General features: G+C 45.2%; 1 protein-coding gene across 1 annotated transcript in view; it reads left to right on the forward strand.

Annotated features, from left to right (window-relative positions):
* Window positions 1–19,696, forward strand: part of LOC119178701 (small ubiquitin-related modifier) — a 33,375-nt gene that overhangs the window by 6,613 nt on the left and 7,066 nt on the right. Inside the window, exons 3-4 of the mRNA XM_037429932.2 lie at window positions 1,931–2,008; window positions 4,214–4,285. Of these exons, the coding sequence (XP_037285829.1) occupies window positions 1,931–2,008; window positions 4,214–4,285 (150 nt within the window). The remainder of the gene's footprint in view (window positions 1–1,930; window positions 2,009–4,213; window positions 4,286–19,696) is intronic.

Consider the following 19,696-nt stretch of genomic DNA (forward strand, 5'->3'; position numbering starts at 1 on the left):
ACTGCTTTTCAAGCCAATGTTCAAAGTTGCTACTGATTACAGCGACCTTACACGTCTGTATGTCATGCAGTGAAGTACGTACATTATTATTGTTATGTTGCATTCTTTTTAAGCTTAGGATAAAATGTTGGGCAATGAAAAATATTGATTAGGGTAATTGAAGCCGTAGTGTTAGGTATATTTCACTAATTGGTTGGCAACACTGTCATCGGGTCATTGGCTGGCAAGCACAGGCAGAGTAAACCTTTCTGCACATGTTGTTTGAATTGGGTGGCAGTGTGGCATGATGAGAAACTGTGACGTGAGGTACTGACGAGATAAATAATGTGTTACAAGTGCAATTTATATTGAACTTTAGAAGTGTGGCAGCTTTGGCTGGTTGGTAGGACATGACGATAGTTATAGTGCGAGAACAGAACGATCAAACAGAGTCATTCGTGTCCTTCTTGTCTGTTTCGTCGTTCTATTCTCGTGCTATAACTATCCTCATATTGCATGTTAGGAGTCTACAAGCTCTGTGCTGAACATCGTCCAAGGGCAATGTCCTATCACTTGGCAAGCAAAGAGGACTGCATGCGGTCCTGGAGAGGGGTGTGGGATTTTTTTATTAGTGTTGATATTCCTTGGAGCAGCTGTGCAGCACACAACACTGTGGTATCTGTAAAATGGTATTGCTGTGGTGTTCTGCATAAATTGGTAACCTAGTTAGTGAGATATAAATATGTCGAAGCCGATTTAGTGGCCTTTTAAGAGGGCAGGAGATTCCCTGCCTAGATGCGATTGCCTGTCAACTGAAGGAATATAGTCCTACTCGTGTTACAGATGGCATGTATTGCACATAATAATAATAATAATAATAATAATAATAATAATAATAATAAAGTTTATTTGCCATCTTTGTGAGATACACATGGGAGATTATAGAAAAAAAGCAGTCTCTGGCTCGCAACTTTAATATAAAGTGCACACCCATTGGTGCGGGCTCGTATTCATCTTATTTCTTATTTGACAGCACTGCTGGCTCCAAACGAGTCATTGCAGAGTAGTCAACAATCATTAGTTACAGACAAAATTATTTTATTAGCATGAAAGGTCGAAAACACGAAGTAAAGCAACAAAATCCATATATGTGCCCTACAAAAAATAATGAAAAACATACAAGACAAAGGCAGTGACCTTCAGACAATTTTCTTATGTTCATCCAGGCAATTCATCTGCCTTCCTAAGTTGTGTTTGACAACAAGTAACTCAAAGTGGACCACAGGTATTTGGATGTTTTTTCTCTGTATGAGTGGTAATATATCCCACAAAAGGTGCATGCTCACCGATATTTGAAAATAATTGTACTTCCTCTTCTCTGTCCGTGTGGCATTTGTAGATCTTAAGTTTACGTATTAGCAAATAAGCCTGTGTAGCCCTGTCGCGGTGGTCTAGTGGCTAAGGTACCGGCTGCTGACCCGGAGGTCGCAGGATCATATCGCGGCTGCATTTTTGATGAAAGTGAAAATTCCTTAGGCTGGTGTGCTGAGATTTGGGCGCACGGTAAAGAACCCCAGGTGGTCAAAATTCTCGAAGTCCTCCACTATGGTGTCTCTCATAATCGTATGGTGGTTTTGGGACGTTAAACCCCATGTATCAATCACTCAATAAGCGTGTGTTAGCTGGCCCTTCTGTTTGACAGCATCTGCTTTCTTACACGCATGCTGCCGTGTATTGTCCACGTCGCAGCCATTTAGTATCTCCTATAGTGGATGGCAAGCAAAATGATTGACACTCGAGAAAGAAGTGAAGCTGTGAAAACTTTAAAAATTGTTGACTGATAACTCAATGAGATTGACTGGGCAGCCAATTTGTGCAGTCGAGGTGGGCACTGATTTGTGAATGTCACGTGTGCCGCAGCAGCCATCTGATGTGTGACTGTATTTTGCAGGACGGCAACGAGATCCACTTTAAGGTGAAGATGACCACGCAAATGGGGAAATTGAAGAAAAGTTACAGTGAGAGAGTTGTGAGTAGGATTGTCGGCACAAGGCTGACACTTTTTCTATTGTTGCTGTGGATTGAAAAGCTGGCTAGTTATGCATTGTTTTTTGAGGGGGCTTGCTCTCATGATTCTAAATTATCAGCAAGTTAATTCAACTTTCACTAACTCGGAAAACCAGGTAATTTCGGACGTGTTCTCTGGTTTCAATCTGCGTGTACAGGCAACCTCAAAAGATGTGAACCACACGAATGCGTGCCAAACTGCCTGTTCGCGCCGCAGTGCGAGGCCGTAAATGGCTTTTTCTGTTATTCACTGGCCTTTCAATTTACTGCTGCCGTATAGCGACGCACTCGCGTAGTCTAAATTTTTTGGCCGACTGTACATTATTCAATGGCTCCAAACTGATTAATTCAGTCATTATTTGACCTTGTATGAATTAATTGGAATATCCTCAGGGAGTGGCGACTGCTGAGTGTCGCAAATGGGTGGCGCACAGGAACAAAAAATGGTGTTCGTGGACAGTAGGAATGGCCACAGGCTTTCAGAAAGTCATTGTTGGCACCCACAATGGCATTTTTGGTGCGCAATAATGCATGGGTTCAGAGCAGGTTTTGTGCACTGAGATCTTGAACTGCCCAAGTTCACTGCATTGTGAACGAAGTCACGAATGACAAATATAAAATTATACTTTGGCTTTCACACCGTTCATATGCACAATAATCACTGGATTTATATATTTCTCAATAAAATGCAAGTGCGTAGATATAATTGATACTTTTGATAATTCACCATTCAATTAGTTTGGACTGTTTTTCTGGTATTCTGAAAGGGCGTTAAGAAATGTTTACCAGAATATAGACTTTCTAGTCTAGAAATGCATTAAAAGGATTGTCTTGCCAGAATATAAATGGGGAGTACGTTTATAAATCATACTGTTGAGCATGATGCATGGACACCCTCTCCCAGAAAGAAAAGGCAAAATCTGCCTTATGAAACCGAGGCTAGGGATTGTGCTTATTAAAATCATGTGAGAAAACCTGGAATTACTATGGAATTTGTAGTAAAAGTATTGGTATACACCCTGGGAGAAACAAACTAAAAAAAAATGGCTAAACCCTGTCACGGTGGTCTAGTGGTGCAGGCACTCGGCTGCTGATGCGCAGGTCGCGGGATCTAATCCCGGCTGTGGCCGCTGCATTTTCAATGGAGGTGGAAATGCTGTAGGCCCGTGTGCTCAGATTCGGGTGCTCGTTAAAGACCTTCAGGTGGTTGAACTTTTCAGAGCCCTCCATTACAGCGTCCCATCATCATGTGGTGGTTTTGAAAATTGGCTGATCAATTTTTGCTTTCAGAAAAGATGCAACAGCCATGTTAATTGGGCCAGTTGAATGGAATTATTTATGTGCCATGCTCTGCCAAAATGACCAACTATCCGCAAAATTTTTCTCAGATGTGCTAATTTTAGCATGAATGGAAGGCTATATTGGCTACCTGCAGTTTTGGCATGGATCATTGCGTCTCTCATAATCATATGGTGGTTTTGGGACGTTAAACCCCACATATCAATCAATGGCATGGATCATTGCAGTCCATTCATGGAGAAAAGATGTAGGCATGCTCAGTTCAGGGTGCCCCAGAATTTGCTCCGCTTATGCCACTTGTTGCACTGTTGTACTTGAACCTTCCACATTTAAAGTGAAAGCTTCGCCTAGAAACTGGTGACACCTTGTCGTCGGTGTATTCAATAGTTTAATTGGTGTTACCTTTCCTGCACAAACTGTCAAAATTCGATTGTACAGGCATGGCACTGAATATCTCGAAAAGCAGCTTAAGTGCCACCTTGAAAAGAAGCAACCCACAGCAGTTCTAAGATTTTTCGTCATGTTCTACCACTTGCAGAATCCTTTTAAAATCACTTTCACAACTCTATATTGGGGACTTGGCATAAAGCTTACAGAGATTGGGAAGGAGCTGCTGGCTGTCACAGGTCCCGGCACACTTTGTGTCTTGATTATGTACGCATGCAAGTATGATCGACTGAGAAAAACAAGAACACGTCTTTGGACCTTTCAGTTGTCTTAGCTGAATGCATAAAAGATCGTGTGGCCCATTTTCGCTTACTAGTTTATCTACATGTTACAGTTTGCAGTCAGTGTGCTGGTGCCTTATGGATGCTATGTTTTTCAGTGCCATTTGATTCTTTTTCTTTTTTCCTCCAATTTTCTGCAGGCGATGTCGGTGTCCTCCCTCCGCTTCTTGTTTGATGGCAAGCGCATCAGTGATGACGAGACGCCGAAGCAGGTGAGATGGTGGTGCTCGTCGCTAATTATGAAGAATGTGCTGTACATAAACGGCATAGAATTGAGTTGAGTGTGAACAAGATGATGAGGATTATGTCAAGTTTGATGTGATGCCATGCCTACTAAGTCCTCTGCACAGCGATTGCATGACATGCGTAAGGCTGGAAGAAATGAGATCTAGGACACTTGATTTTGAGTGTAAGCGAAACTATCTCTGCCTGTTCCTTTGTTCGCATTTTGATGGAAGCAGAAGGCTAGAGGCTCGTGTACTCACTGCATTGCATGAAGTTGATGCATGTTTGAGAACTCCAGATGAGCGAAATTTCCAGTGCCTATGCCGTCGCCCATAATCATGTTGTGGTTTTGAAGTGTGAAAAATGAGGCAAGTTGCCGAGACATAATTGAACATAAGAACAGTGCAACAAAGTCTGATGAAGGTAACAAATACAGCGCTGACTTCCAACAAAGATTTAATAGAGGAAGTATTGTATATATATGGGAGAGAAAGGTAGGCACAAAGTAGAAGGGTGCAGTAACAGTCATTGTGATAACAATACCAGCATAAATTCTCGTCACTTCGTGATTGAACAGGAAGCTAGTACACAACTTAAAATTGGTCAACACACGTAATATTTTTGCAGTGGAGCAATTGAACAGAAACTTGCGCATGCGCTGTCAGACATTTATGAGATAAGCCTGGATGGTTTCACACATGGCCTGCGCGCAGTGCTTGCCTGTTATATTGCAGCGCTTAAAGAGGACGTATCGGAATTCGGTGCCGTGACTGTGGCTTCATGACCCTCTTTGAGCATTTCAATGTAATGCGCAAGCACCAATCACTAGGCCGCACACAAGGTCGTTCAGGCTTATTACATGAGAAAGTTCGACAGCGCATGCGTATATTTCCCTTCAACCACACTGTTGCAAAAAGAGATTGCTATCTTGACCAATTTTAAGTTGTGTACTAGCTTCCTGTTCAGTCAACAAGTGACGAGAGTTTATGGTGGTATTGTTATTGGCCGTTATTGTTACTGCACCCTTCTGTGCATGCCTACCCATCTTTCATGTGTGTGTGTGTGTGCACGTGCGTGTGTGTGTACAGCCGGCCAAATCATTACTATCGTGAGCACCGGTGACTTTTCTTGACTACTCTGTGCGTTAGTGCCATACGACAGAGTCAAGTTGCAAACAGGGCAAGGGTAAGCGCATCCCCACAATGTGTGCCCAGATGGGCCCAAGAATGTGAGCAGGTGAATAATGTCTGTCATATTTTTATTTTCTAAAAATGAAGGTTGCAGCCACAAATTGAGGAAATAACATTACTGGTACGCCTACGCCCGCACCAATGAGGTATACATGTAGAACGTGGTTCATCTAAGGTATGTATAAACTGGTAGCATAAGTTCCATAGAAGCCCATGTATCCAGTAATTGGTGGCTCATTGCCATCTACGCATGGAGTAGACAACTAGCGACAAAGAATAAGATATGACTTCACAACCGTAAGCGGTAGCGACGTCATGCATTTGTCCTACATAGCACGAAATTTTTCTCAGTTGCTGACCTTTTACGTGCGATTATAAATACGTGATTTTGCTGCACCTTATGGCTTGCCAATTTTGTGCACAAGAGAAAAGGAAGGCCAGCAAGGAATATTGAGGAAGCAAGGTTGTTTTATTCACCAAAAGCTGTACTCGCAGCATACACTGTAAACTTTGCAGATGAAATTGTGAACAATACCATAATAGTTTGAAAATTCACATTGCCTAATTATAAAAAACCACTGCAGCGAGACAGCAGCTTTGTGAATATCACTTTGGCAGCCGTAGAGTTCAGCGTCTTGTTCCTTAGCGTGTTGCATTCACCGCCACCAAAGTTGAGGGTACGTCGGTTGTGCGCCAGTGAAGGCAGTCGCAAGAGCAGCTATCTACACATTCTGCGAGCTAGTTCAGCTCTGAAATGTCACGCCTTGGAACAGCACATCAGCAAACAAACTGCGGAATGTACACACAAAGCTACCAGTAAAAGTGAGCGATGCCTTGTTGACCTGGCAATGCGCCGAACTAAACCCAAGGCCTGATAGCAGATTGCTGTGATATGCCCAGATTTATCGTACTGGACCAAAAAATGAGGCAATCAACCATTTAGCCAAATGTCAGATAAACCAAAAAGTAAATTTATAGTTTACTTTGACATATAGAAAATTACAACTATTTGGAATGTCTATATAGAGTTTTTGGTGTTGGTTATTTCTTGCCTCCTGACCTAGTCACTGGCGCACTTCAATCGTTGGCTGGCGTTGATGCCCGTGGAAACAGGTTTTCGGCACTTTCTGTTCCAAGTTTTGCGACCCATATAATTTGACCATGGTTCATCTGTATGCGCTGATAAAAAGGAAGAGCCTGGCAGATGACTGGCCGAGTTGAGCACAGTTTGTGGGCATGCGCTCATCCTTGTCCTGTTTGCAACTCCGCTCCGTCATGCGGCGCTGATACGCAGAAAAATCGCTGTTCATGCATTATAGATTTACCCAGCTGTACTTCGCTTTGCTATTAAACCTTTGTTGAAAGTCAGCGCTTTATTTGTTACCTTGGTCAATCTTTGCCTGTTGCGCTGTTCTTATATTAAATCGTGGTTTTGGCTTGTAAAATTAAAGAAATCGCAGTGCACTGGTTGCCAGACGGCGGACTGAATCCGGATTGGTCGTGGGCGTGGACAGCTCATTCGTAGATAATCGCCTGCAGACGCATTCACACGGTGGATGTTGTCCTAGGAGAGAACAGCTAGATTACACTTGACTGCATCCTCTACGCTCACCTGCGCCTGCTACCGGCAGACCTGTTCGAAAGTATTCAAATATGGAGGCCGCAAAAGTGTGAAGCTCACTGTGCTTTGTTGGGCATTGTTGAGGACCTTGCTTTGTATCGTTGAACAGGGTGTTGGCGGAATGGCTTGATGGGAAGAAAAATGTGCTTTACAGATGCCAAAAACGGGGCGGGGCACCGCAGGCGAAGAGAGGGTACAGTGATGCAATGATTTATATACAATTGAACCCTGCTACAACGAAACTGAGGGGGCACGGAAGAAATTTCGTTGAAGCAAAAATTTTGTAGTAGTGAAATCAGAAAAAATGTAGCTGATGTGAGCTAGCAAAACAAAGGAACGTTTATTCTCAAAATTAAAAAAAAATGTCCACTGCTTCCTATTATTTTCCAGCAGCCTCACGTGATTCTCAACCATGCATAGCAAGGCCATGGGGAAAAGCACGCTGAAACAATACGTAAATCTGCTTTCGTGAACGAACCAAACAGTTGCATTAACACGTTAACACCAGCAGCTGTCTGCCGTCAAAAGTATCCGACAACGCCAAGATGGAGGCAGGGTACCGTGGCGCGGCGACTTTTGTATTATTCTGTGCCATTCTTATCATCTATCACTAGTGGCTAGCTGATTTTGTTCATAATAAGGATGAATAGCCGCTCTGATTAGGTACCACTGGCCAAGCGCGAACAAATGATAAGCATCGGAATCGGAAAAGGCATTGTTCCGCGATTGCATGAACTGAGCAAATGAGCTTCAGCTTCGGATCGTCTGCGGCTCAAAAGCAAGCCAGCAGGGCAGTCTCATTGCCATCGCTATCAAGCAATGGCGGCACCCATGCTTGCTTGCTGAACAGTGGCGGTTTCTGGTGGTGCCAACGCGTATGTTAGACTTCGTTGACCTCGTGTGTGTGGGTGTGTGTTTATATATATATATATATATATATGTATATATATATATATATATATATACTGAGATCTAACAGACAGTAATGCCAAGGAATGTACAGGGGAAGTTATTAGAACCAATGGAATGTAAATAAGAAGAAAGAAAAGTGGATGAAAAAATAACCACCCGTGAGCAGGATGGAGGGAAGGCCGCTGTGGTAGCTCGGTGGTTAGAGCATCGAACGCGTTATTCGAAGGTCGTAGGTTCGTTTCCTTCATATCGGCGTGGCACCGATATGAAGGCTTCAAGCAGCAGTCCTGGGTGGAGTGGAGCTCCAAGCTCATAGCTGCTTTCGGTCGTAATCCTTACCTCTCCACCAACACCCCGTCCAACCTGGCCGGTATCGAGGAGCAAGCTCCAGAGGCTTTCCACCTCGAGGCTGCAGCTGTGCGCTGCAGCTTACCACACGAGAAGTTCCCGAAGCAAGTTCACTGCGGCCAGAGGCCGCTACCGAAGTCAGACCTCTTGAAGGGCGTTGCTCCAACGAAACAGCCCCAGAGAATTATCTCCACTGTGCTGCATTGCCCTTCACCGACGCAACCCCATTCGCACACCGAGCTGAAGTGGAGCAACACCTCGAAGGTTCCTCGGAGCCCTCCAGTCGCACGGCAGAAAGCTTCTCCGCCTGTCCTACGAATGACGTCATACGCAGGTGCGACACGCCACTGCTGCTCTCAGTACCCGCGCCGGTACACGATGCCATCATGTCAGTGGAAGAGGCTGATACGAGTCCTCATACAGCTCAGTTAGAGAAGCCAGCCCCAGTATCACCTTTACTGAGGCAAGTGGAGACACCAGCATCGCCTATGCTTGAACCGCCCTACGGTGATGGTGCCGGTAGAGCCCAAGGTAACCACTGCTGGTGTCACTGACCAAGATCATGAGGAGAAAGTTGGCGCTCAAGATGCAGGCAGCAACCAGTCTCGACCTCCCGATAGACTTGTGGAAGACTCTGGCGCCCAGTTTCAGCGTGGCCAAGGCCGACCTCCGAGGTGCAGCCACTATATCGACCCAAATACCGGGACCAAATCGCGGCTGAGAGCGTTGGCCGCAACGGGGCAGCTAGTGCTGGCCGCCTGAGTCCACAGCACTTTTTTAAAAGATATCGTGGCGTGCAAAAGGGCGACCAGCTCGAGGCAGCCAGCGTCGTCAACCAGAAACTTTGCCGCCAGCTCCGCGCGCGCGCAGTCATGGCCGAGTGTCATGACCAAGAAAGACGCTGGCGCTTCGGCGCGCGGATAGCTAGAGCAAGGAGGAGGAAGACGAAGTACAGAATAAGAACAGCTGGCCCAGGATCGGGTGTTGTCTCGTTCTCTGTCTCGCTCATCACAATATATATATATATATATATATATATATATATATATATATATATATATATATATATATATATATATATATATATATATATATATATATATATATATACATACATATATATAAGCGAAACAAGTGTTTTGACACAATATTAATTAATTCTAACAGACAATAATGCCAAGGAATGAACAGGGGAAGTTATTAGAATTAATGTAATGTAAATAAGAAGAAAAAAAGGGGGGGGGGTGAAAAAGTAACTTGCTGTGAGCAGAAATCGGACCTTCGAATAATGCGTTCGATGCTATATATATATATATATATATATTTTATTATATTATATTACACGTTACGGAGTGCTCTTGCTAATAGCTGTTGACCACCTGGCAACCAACTTGCCGCTTCGGGGGTCTCCGTATTCAGTTGTGGAGATGGTGAATATTTCGTGGGTTGGGATGACCGCTACATGCATGTGAACCTGTTTTTGCGAAGCCGACTTCGTCGGCATCGAGTGCAATGCCGAGCCTGAAGCTTCCGAACAGAATCACTCCGGCAGCAATTTATGGCAGCGCATCGTCGACTCCGACCTGGGAGAGCGGATGGGACATCTATTGCGATGGTTTAATTATGGCCGACGATGATGCCGACACTGCGGAACCGTGCACGGATTAGGGCGTTGTGAATGAAGTACGTGACGAGAGTGATTTGGAGGAATCTGGTTACGAGAACGACGAAACTTAGGAGCCAGTGCCTCATGCAGCTTATGCCACCGGCCTCGGCGAACGAGCACCCTGTCGTTTTAAATGAACACGAGACTGCCCTTATTGCTCCTGCTCTTCGAAACACGTGCATCAAGTACTTTTCGGGGCAAAAAAAGTTTGTGTTTTCACTCACAACATTTTTAAGAGCTGTGTTTAATTTACTACGAACTTCGGTATATAGCGAACGGATGCCGCGTCAGGCACAAGTTCGTTATAAGCGGGCTCAACTGTATACAAGTATTGACAGTGCACATTGCATTACTGCATATTGTGTTTTCCCTCCTGGTTTGCATCTTGGCCTTAAAATTGTCGTTCAAACAATTGAGGGTCGTGTTGCGAGACCTACAGTCGAACTCCGCTACAATGAACACGGCTTCAACGAAATTTACGCTAAAACGAAAAATTGACGATTGCCCGTCAGCAGTCTATAGGATTCAATGCATAAATATTGTCGCCACAACGAACACCTTTTCTTCGATCGTCCTGCTTCAACGAGACTTTACGATGCAATTCCATGCTCAGATACTTATTGCTATGCAGTAAACCCAATCTATAACATTTATCATATTCAATCGCATAATTTTCTAGTTTTTTTTTGGCGGAAAACCGATGCAAAGTTGGGGGTTGCGAGAATTACGTGGGGAAAACTTTCCATAAAAACGTACCGAGCGAAAAAGAAAACCAAGTGGCCGCAAATCGGGATTCTCATACCAGCAACTAATAGCAAGCTTTGAGAAGTACTAATTAAAACTTACCTCAACAATAAAAGCACAGGTTCAACACAAGGCAAGATTTATTTGAGGCACAAAAAGTGCAAACAAATAGTCAATAATTAGAATACCATACACAAAGCTTGTGGGCGTTTCGGGCGTAGCGGTAGCGTTCGTTTCGCAACAGGAGCCCTTAAAAGGTAAGTGTAGGACATCAGTATTGGGCTGATGGCTGTTTAACAGAATCGTCCGCAGTTTTCTTAAGTAATAAAGTTTACCATCTATCCCAGTTTTAGGCAGGCCCAACGCGTCTTGGTGGCTTTCAGCTGCCGTTACCAGTAGCGAACACAATACTCGTAGACTCTGCAGGGCCTACCGGCGACCCTGTTACCGTTGTTTAGTGCATGATCCATCACTCAACTTGAAAGCAGCCGTGTAGCTTCACTGTCGCCCCATAACATGACAAGATTACCGACACAACATATAAAACACGCCGCAACACGCACTGACCACTTTAGCTCGGCTTGGATTGGATTGAATCTCTGTGCAATAATAGTACGCTTGATGCTTAAGAGATGACGCACGATATCATCAATGGCTGCAACGAGCAGACGACAATATTGCGGCAGTTTTTAATAGTGCGATAATTACTTGAGGAAAAAAAAGAAATCGTATTTTTGTTGGGCGATGTGGGAGGTGTGAGAAATATGCGAGTGCGAGCGTTACGCGAGTAAATACGGTACATACATTTTCAGAGCCTGAAAATGCGTCAACGAAGTCTAAAACACGCTTTGGCACCACCAGAAACTGCTGCTATACCACAGCTGTTCAACAAGCATGGGCGGCGCTATTGCTCGATAGCGATGGCAGTGAGACTGCCCTGCTTTCGTTTTGCCACTGGCTCGCTCTTGAGCCGCACAGGATCCGAAGCTGAAGCCCATTCGCTCAGTTCATGATTTCTTCCACGTAGCTGCTGGGTGCAATCGCGGAACGATGTGTTTTCCTATTCCGATGCTTATTTGTTCGCGCTTGGCCAGTGTGGTAACTAATCGGAGCGGCTGTTCATCTGCATTATAAACAAAATCAGCTAGCCGCGAGTGATGGATGATAAGAATGGCTAGAATAATGCAAAAGTCGCCGCTCCACGATACCCAGCCTCCATCTCGGCGGTGTCGAATACTTTTGACGGCAGACAGCTGCTGGTGTTAACGTGTTAATGCAACTGTTTGGTTCGTTCACGAAAGCGGTTTTAGGTGTTGTTTCAGCGTGCTTTTCACTATGGCCTTGCTGTGCATGGGTGAGAATAGTGTCGTGACTCTGCTAGAAAGAATGGGAAGCAGCGGACATTTTTTAAATTTTGAGAATAAACGTTCCTTTGTTTTGCTAGCTCAGCTCAGATATATTTTTTTCGACTTCACTACAACGACATTTTTTCCGTGCCCCGTCAATTTCGTTGTAGCGGTGTTCGACTATAACACTTTTGGTGACATCGCCACTTTGCCTGCTGCAGAATCATGCATGTGCAATGATTAAAGTGACAACTTACCACCTACCCTCTAACCTGCCAATCGGTGCACATCAAATGTTATAGGTATCTCAAAGGTGATCGTCTCAGAATAAGGCCCAAGAAATGATTTGAACTTAGCGCCAACATAGCTGAAATCAATTGTCATACAGCTTCAGTAGACGAAAAGTGCACAAGTTGCCAGTCTATATGTCCACTAAAGCTGTGGCATTCCGCTGCCAGAAGTCCAGTATGAAAAACAGGTTGGGCTCGTCCGTCTGCGAGGAACGCGCAGAAGAGTTTTTTATGTGAAGTCATGTGATGTATCGTCCAGGCAGCTAAATCCAGATTCATTTTATTGCTGACGCACCATAAATGGAAATTTCTTAAATAGAGTTCTAACGTTGAACATGCACCGATTACACAGTCTACTTAAGAAGTGCGTTATGACATGCTTTTTTTTTTACTTTTTGAGCCTCATGACTAGTGAGCACTAGGTGTTTAGCTTTGCACGCACTGGAATTGAAGTTCAATAGAAAGCACACAACTAAATGCCTAAGCCTCCCTTGTTTTACTGGAAGAAAACTTCCAGATTATGAGTATAGTTTCCTGAGCATTGTGCCAAGTGGCACAGATACAGCCATGGAGAGACAAACTGTTTAAAATAGAACTAAAGAGATTAGAACTTGTGTACACTGTCAATTTTTATAAAAGAGAACACGCAAGTGCATGGCCTGCGTGCTTCGATGACTCCTTGCAAGCACGGTAACGCAAAAGCAACCGTAACCTCTTGTAGTGCCATCTAGTGGCCTCTTGCATAATCGCTTTGAAGGGGGAGGGGGTTGCAATCTTGCCGCTGGTTTCATATCAGAGATGGCTGGTTGTTTTACTCACCACTGGATGACTGCCTCGCTCAGGCTTGAACGTGCTGCAAGAAACTGTCGTAGCATGCAGGCCCCACTCACGTGTTTTCTTGCATAAAAATTGACAGTGTACATAGCTAAGTGCAGCATGGAACAAATACTGCTTAGTAAGTGCTGTGAAACAGTGCTGCATCTGCTCTGAGCTGTGTTTCTGAATGCTCCAAACTCATTTAAAAAGGTTTATCAGCCTGTTCCACACCTGCTCCCAAACCCACGTTCCATCAATGCCGGTAACTGTGAAGCAGGTAACAGTGAGCAGCTACGTAAAACTTGTGGCAGCTGGGCACTCATTCATATAAATAAATATGCACTGAAAGGTGTGTGCTAGTTGCAGCCATTCTTGCTGGGACTTTTGTTCTGCTTGATGCTTTTGCATACCTGCCAACTCTCTCAAATTGTCCGGGAAACTTGCGAATTTTGACCTAATCTCCCGACTGTACAAATGGTATCTGGAATCTCCCAAAAATGGCCGCCACTTGAGCTGGCTTTTTTTGGGGGGGATTATGTGCGTACGTCGCTTTTTCCTGCTGCGACAGTTGTGATGCTGCTGCAGAAGAGCGCTCGCCACTGCTCTTGTAGTTCATTCTAACCATACTGTAGAGCCGTACTTACTCTAATCTAGGCTGAACCCAATTTTAAGCAGACTCCCCAAAGTCCGAAGCCTGAAAAAAATAATAATAATAAATTGCCTCGAATGTAGGTTGGGTGAAAAGCAGACAGCATTCACAAAGTGAAAACATTTATTGAAAAATGTGAAGATGAAATGGAGCAATTGGTTCATCATCAAGATGCCGCACTCATTCCAAGTCGTCGTCACTTATCTCTTTGTCGCTGACCTCGAACAGCGTGCAATCCTCGGTGCCATGTCGTTTCACTCTGCAGCCCAGCTTGCCAACTGAGACAGTGCAGGGTGTTTGCCAGCCGAGAAAACCTGGAAAAGTCAGGGAATTGGGACCCTTCTGGATAATCATTTCTAAAAAATCTGACCTGGTCCTGGAATGACTGTAGCCTGTGCGATCATCACAAAAATAAGCATTACCATTGATCAAAGCTTAAAAAGACACTCCTTCAGCTGTAAATACAGCAAACAGCTGAATGATTGCAAAAAAAAAAAAAAAAGCTCTGCGCAACTGTTCCTTGTTAGTGTGGACGCGAGAAGATACACCCACCAAAACAATACAAAGTTTGCTGACATTATGGCACCCACTATGGGGGCCATGTTCACAAAAATAGCCATAAGAAAGGCACAGCTTCCCACTACAGTTTCTTTACTTGGGGAGCCTCGCCTGTATATTTGTTGATCTTGGAGCATTTTTTTAAACAATGAGCTGAAGATGAAAAACCAAAAATAAAATGAAGTACGCCTAAGTACATGCTATAAGCACTGGAAGTACATTGTTGAAAGTGTCCCATCACTCCTGTTCAGCATATGTGCAGTTGTCTGCATGTGCTGGTATTTCAAGAGCAGGCATGATGCAAACTTTCCTTTGGCCAGAACACACACACTTGACCAGTCAGTTTGGTGGCCTGTAGATTCCACTTGCTTAGCGAGGGCATATCAGGTCACGCATAGTTTCCTGGCGTCATATAAGTTTTTTGTTTAACTGTTTCCTTGAAGTAGGTGGTCTCACCAATGTACTGATTGTCAGAATTTTGGCAGCCAAAAGTAAAAAAGACAGTGAAATTTTTGCTTGGCAACATGTCCTTCACTGTCTAAAGCATTCCCTAGCTTTTATATTCGTACACAATCTATTTTGTTGTTTGTTGCTTCTACTCATCAGACAGCATATCTGACTTTCCAACCACAACACAATTCACGTCGTTAAATTTGTGCATGTTTGTCTTCACCATGATTTGGCTCGGCTTGAAGGCCCTTCTGGTTTAGTTAGGACTGCCATTAGCAGAGGCTCGCCGGGCTCTGTCATGCCTTTTATTATGATTATTACTATTGTCATTGTTATTGGTGATGCAATGGCACACGTCCTCAGCTTAACACTTATTGCTGGTAGCTCGTGTTTCAAGGATAGTTGGGTAACTTCATCTAAATTGCTCATTTCAGTTTCTTGAGATGGTATTATTAAATCTGTGATTACTTTTTAGCTTTATATCCATAGAAGAGTATACAAACGAAGGTAACCCACCGGCATCTCTGATAAATCTATGGAATCGAGGGACCTGTTGCGCGGTGACAGATTCCTTCTTGCCAGCACATGTTCAAACGTCATCGCTTCATAAACGCTTTCATTGCAGGCATCTGAGGACTAACTCTAAGTTTCAGAGCCCAGAGAAATAAAACATTGTGATGATGTTTATTCGAGCAGAGAAGTCGCGACGAGGTTGCAACCAAAAATGGCTGTACGGCAAGTCTGGCAAAGGCGGCACAGGCTCTCGCGCAATCAGAGCACGGGGGCACGGGGCTTTTTGTTCTCTTCCGAAGGCGCATACGCGTTGGTGCGTATGCTCCACTACAATACCCCCGGAGTGAAGAGTAGCCATCGTGGCGACTCGGGGAGTAGGCACAATGAGGGGGTCGTAGTAGGGCTTGAGACGGTCGACGTGTACGGTCTCGCGTCCTCGACTGCGCAAATCTGGTGATTGTGTTAGTGGCTCGATGATGTAATTCGCCGGGGAGGTCGCGTCAATGACACGGTACAGACCATGGTACCGGGCCAGAAGTTTAGAAAACAGGCCAGGAACGTGCGGGAGCACCCAAAGCCACACAAGGGAGCCAGCACGAAACGTAGGCGCTATGTGGTGAACGTCGTGATGTCGAGTCTTTTGTAGACCTTGAGCTTCACTTGTCAGAGACCGAGCCAACTGACGGCAGTCTTCAGCGTATCTGGTGACTTCCGAAAGCGGGGAGCACTCGCATGCATCAGGGCAGTACGGGAGTATAGTGTCGAGTGGGTGGGAAGGTTCGCAGCCGTACAACAGAAAGAACAGGGAAAAACCGGTAATCGCTTGCGTCGCGGTGTTATAAGCGAAGGTAACAAAAGGTAATACAGCGTCCCAGTTAGTGTGGTCGGAGGAGGTGTACATCCGCAGCATGTCGCCAAGTGTGCGGTTGAAGCGCTCAGTGAGCCCATTTGTCTGTGGATGGTATGCGGTAGATTTCCGGTGGATGATGTTGCATTCAGCGAGGATAGCTTGGATGACCTCCGACAGGAACACTCTACCCCTATCATTGAGTAATCCCCGCGGAGCACCATGGCGTAGAATGAAGCTGCGGAGAATGAATAGTGCAACTTCGTGGGCAGTCGCTGCCGGTAGAGCTGCAGTCTCAGCGTAGCGTGTCAGATGATCGACGCCGACAATAATCCACCGGTTTCCAAAGCCACTATATGGGAGGGGACCATAGAGGTCAATACCCACGCAGTCGAATAGGCGAGTCAAGCACGGGAGCGGCTGTAACATGCCAGTAAGGTGCCGTGGAGGTGTCTTGTTCTGTTGGCAAGTGATGCAAGACTGAACGTATTTCTGCACAAAGCGATACATTCCTCGCCACTAATATCGTTAGCGCAGCCTTTCGTAGGTTTTCAGGACACCTGCGTGAGCACTTTGGGGATCTGCATGGAAATTCATGCATATGTCAGAGCGCATATGAGTTGGGATAGCAAGGAGCCACTTCCGACCACCAGGCATGTAGTTGCAGCGGTACAGAATATTGTCTCGTAAGGAAAAGTGGGCTGCTTGCCGGCGTAGTGCTCTCGTGGAAGGGGCAGCAGACGGATCGGTAAGGTAGTAGACTAATAAGGCAAGGTATGGGTCTTTACTCTGCTCCAAAAGCATGTCAGTGGTGTCAAGTGGTGACAAGGTGGTAAAAAGGGGTGACAGAGAAGTCACAGCTGATCTTAATGGCGATCGGGAAAGTGCATCGGCATCCGCATGCTTGCGACCGGAACGATATACGACACGGATGTCGTATTCCTGCAATCGAAGTGCCCAACGCCCCAGGCGTCCGGACGGGTCTTTCAAGGTGGACAGCCAACATAGAGCATGGTGGTCTGTGACCACGTCGAAAGGACGGCCGTAAAGGTACGGGCGAAACTTCGTCAGCGCCCAGATTATGGCCAAACACTCCTTCGCTGTCATGGAGTAATTCAATTCAGCCTTCTTGAGAGCGCGACTTGCATAAGCGACTACGTATTCGGTTTGGGTGCCTTTCCGTTGTGCCAAAACTGCACCAAGACCGACGCCACTTGCATCGGTGTGAATTTCTGTGGCAGCAGTGGGGTCGTAGTGGCGAAGAATAGGTGGTGTGGTCAGCAGGCGGCGCAGCTGGCGAAATACGTCGTCACATGCAGGTGACCATGCATATACTTTTGATGTACCTTTGCTGTTGAAAACATGACTGCGTCAGTCATGTTTCGCGGCGGTCTCTCAGCCATCTTGCGAGAGCGGAGCTCCAGGTCTGCTTGGGGATCTCAGCAGCCTCCACCAAATGTGATGACGTTTATTCGAGCAGAGAAGTCGCAACGAGGTTGCAACCAAAAATGGCCGTACGGCAAGTTTGGCAAAGGCGGCACAGGCTCTCACGCAATCAGGGCATGGGGCTTTTTGTTCTCTTCCGAAGGCGCATACGCGTTGGTGCGTATGCTCCACTACAACATCAACATGCATGTGCTCGTGGTGGAAAAGAATGAAAGAAAGAAAGTTACGCAGTAAGGCTCTTTCCTTGGTGTTGATAGTCATTGTTCAATGCAAGGTGCACAGAATAAGGGAGTAGTTTTCCTTTTTTTTTTTCTTTTTTTTTTCCCCTGGAAAGTATCTACTAGAGGTGTGCAGTTTAAATGGGCATGCAAATCAATAGTAAATATAGCAATCCATGTCGCATCAGATCCAATTCAATTCACATCCTGTACGGCTTTTATTTCGGCCAGATATACACATTTTTTCATATTTACCGCCCGTGCTGAGAACATTACGAGTACTTGTATTACATTTATTTACTGATTTTATATGAGTACCTGATTTTTTTTATCGCTCGAGGGTCTGTTTTCAGTGCAGAGTTTTCCAAGCAAGCGTAAGTGTCATGGAATTAGCTTTAAAGGCCAACTCCTGCGATTTTTCGAGGTCAGTGGATCTCAATAGAATTCATAGGTACATTCATTTGCACGTTTGCGTCATTCATGCCAAACTGCAGGCTTGAGAGTTTTGCAGATTTTTTTCAAATGAATTTTATAGCTTGCCTCGAAATGCTCACCTCACTTGCCAGAATTAATGGCAACATTGCGTGTGTGACATTGAGTTTTGTCTGGCGGAAGTGACGAACTGATGTGCCACTGCAGCATCTGCTTGTCTGCTATGGATTGTGTGGGTTTGGCTGGCGCTTCTTTGGTTGAGCATGCGATTTCCTTTTCCGTGTTGGTGGGCGTGCGATAAGTGCCAAGTCGTGTTGCGTTGTGAGCCACACACAATTCGCCATACATTCACCATAACAGCGTAAGCGTTTTTGGCCGATCGCCGCAGACGGCGTGGACAGGTAGTGCCATCTGTTAGATATTACGTGCAATCAGGTAGGTTCCGGCAGCGTCAGGCAAATCTTCACGTCACACGTTGAAGCGCACTCTGTTGGGTTTCGGTTTCGGTATTGCGGTTTTTCAGTAATTGAAAATTATTTTTGAATTTTTTTAGCATTTCAGTTATCAGGCATGGGAGAAGAGTGTCTAAGGAGCATAAAATCACGATTATCCTGACATGGTTGAAAAATCGCGGAAGTTGACCTTTAAATCATCATGAAAACCAGGAAAAGTCGGGCAATTCTGAAAAAGCATATTGGTAGACACCTTGACAGTGATGCCTGCTTGATGCGGCCCGTTGGCGTCAGCTGGTGGTCCTCAGTGCTTAACCAGTCCGTGTATAATTCCCGCAGGCTATCCTTGAATGGCTTGTTAATGCAAACATCAAGTCGCTGCAATTGGCCCATCATTCCACTCGAAATCACGGCAAGGTCTATGTCCATATCAGCCAGCGCAGCCTTGACGCTGTCTTTGAAGTGGCCACGGTGCGAGTCCAGCACAAAAAAAAAAACAATCTTGCACAAAACGGCGCCTGGACACCGTCAGCCATACCTCAACAATGGCGCTGGTTATCCAGCAGTTTTCGTTGCTTCGCACAATCATAGTCTCCTAAAATTAACTAGAGGGGACTCTGGCGCTGCGATAGTTCAGCGACCATGGAAATGATGGGTAGTACATGGATTTGCCTAGTGTTCGTACTTGCGGGCGGCGAGTCGCACTTATGGCGTCGTTTATTACTGTGTTTCGGTTTTGTTTCGAAAAAAAGGACGAACCCTTTGAACTTCGTGACTTGATTTGAAATGGTAAGCTTAAAGGAATAAGGTGGTGAAGCGCTACTGCTGAACATTTGCTGAGTAAGAAAACTGATCCAAGTCACACAAACACACACGAAGCCAAAAGTACGAAGATAGACA

The sequence above is a fragment of the Rhipicephalus microplus genome, chromosome 1 (genome assembly GCF_043290135.1).
Source record: "Rhipicephalus microplus isolate Deutch F79 chromosome 1, USDA_Rmic, whole genome shotgun sequence".
NCBI classification, from domain to species: domain Eukaryota; kingdom Metazoa; phylum Arthropoda; class Arachnida; order Ixodida; family Ixodidae; genus Rhipicephalus; species Rhipicephalus microplus.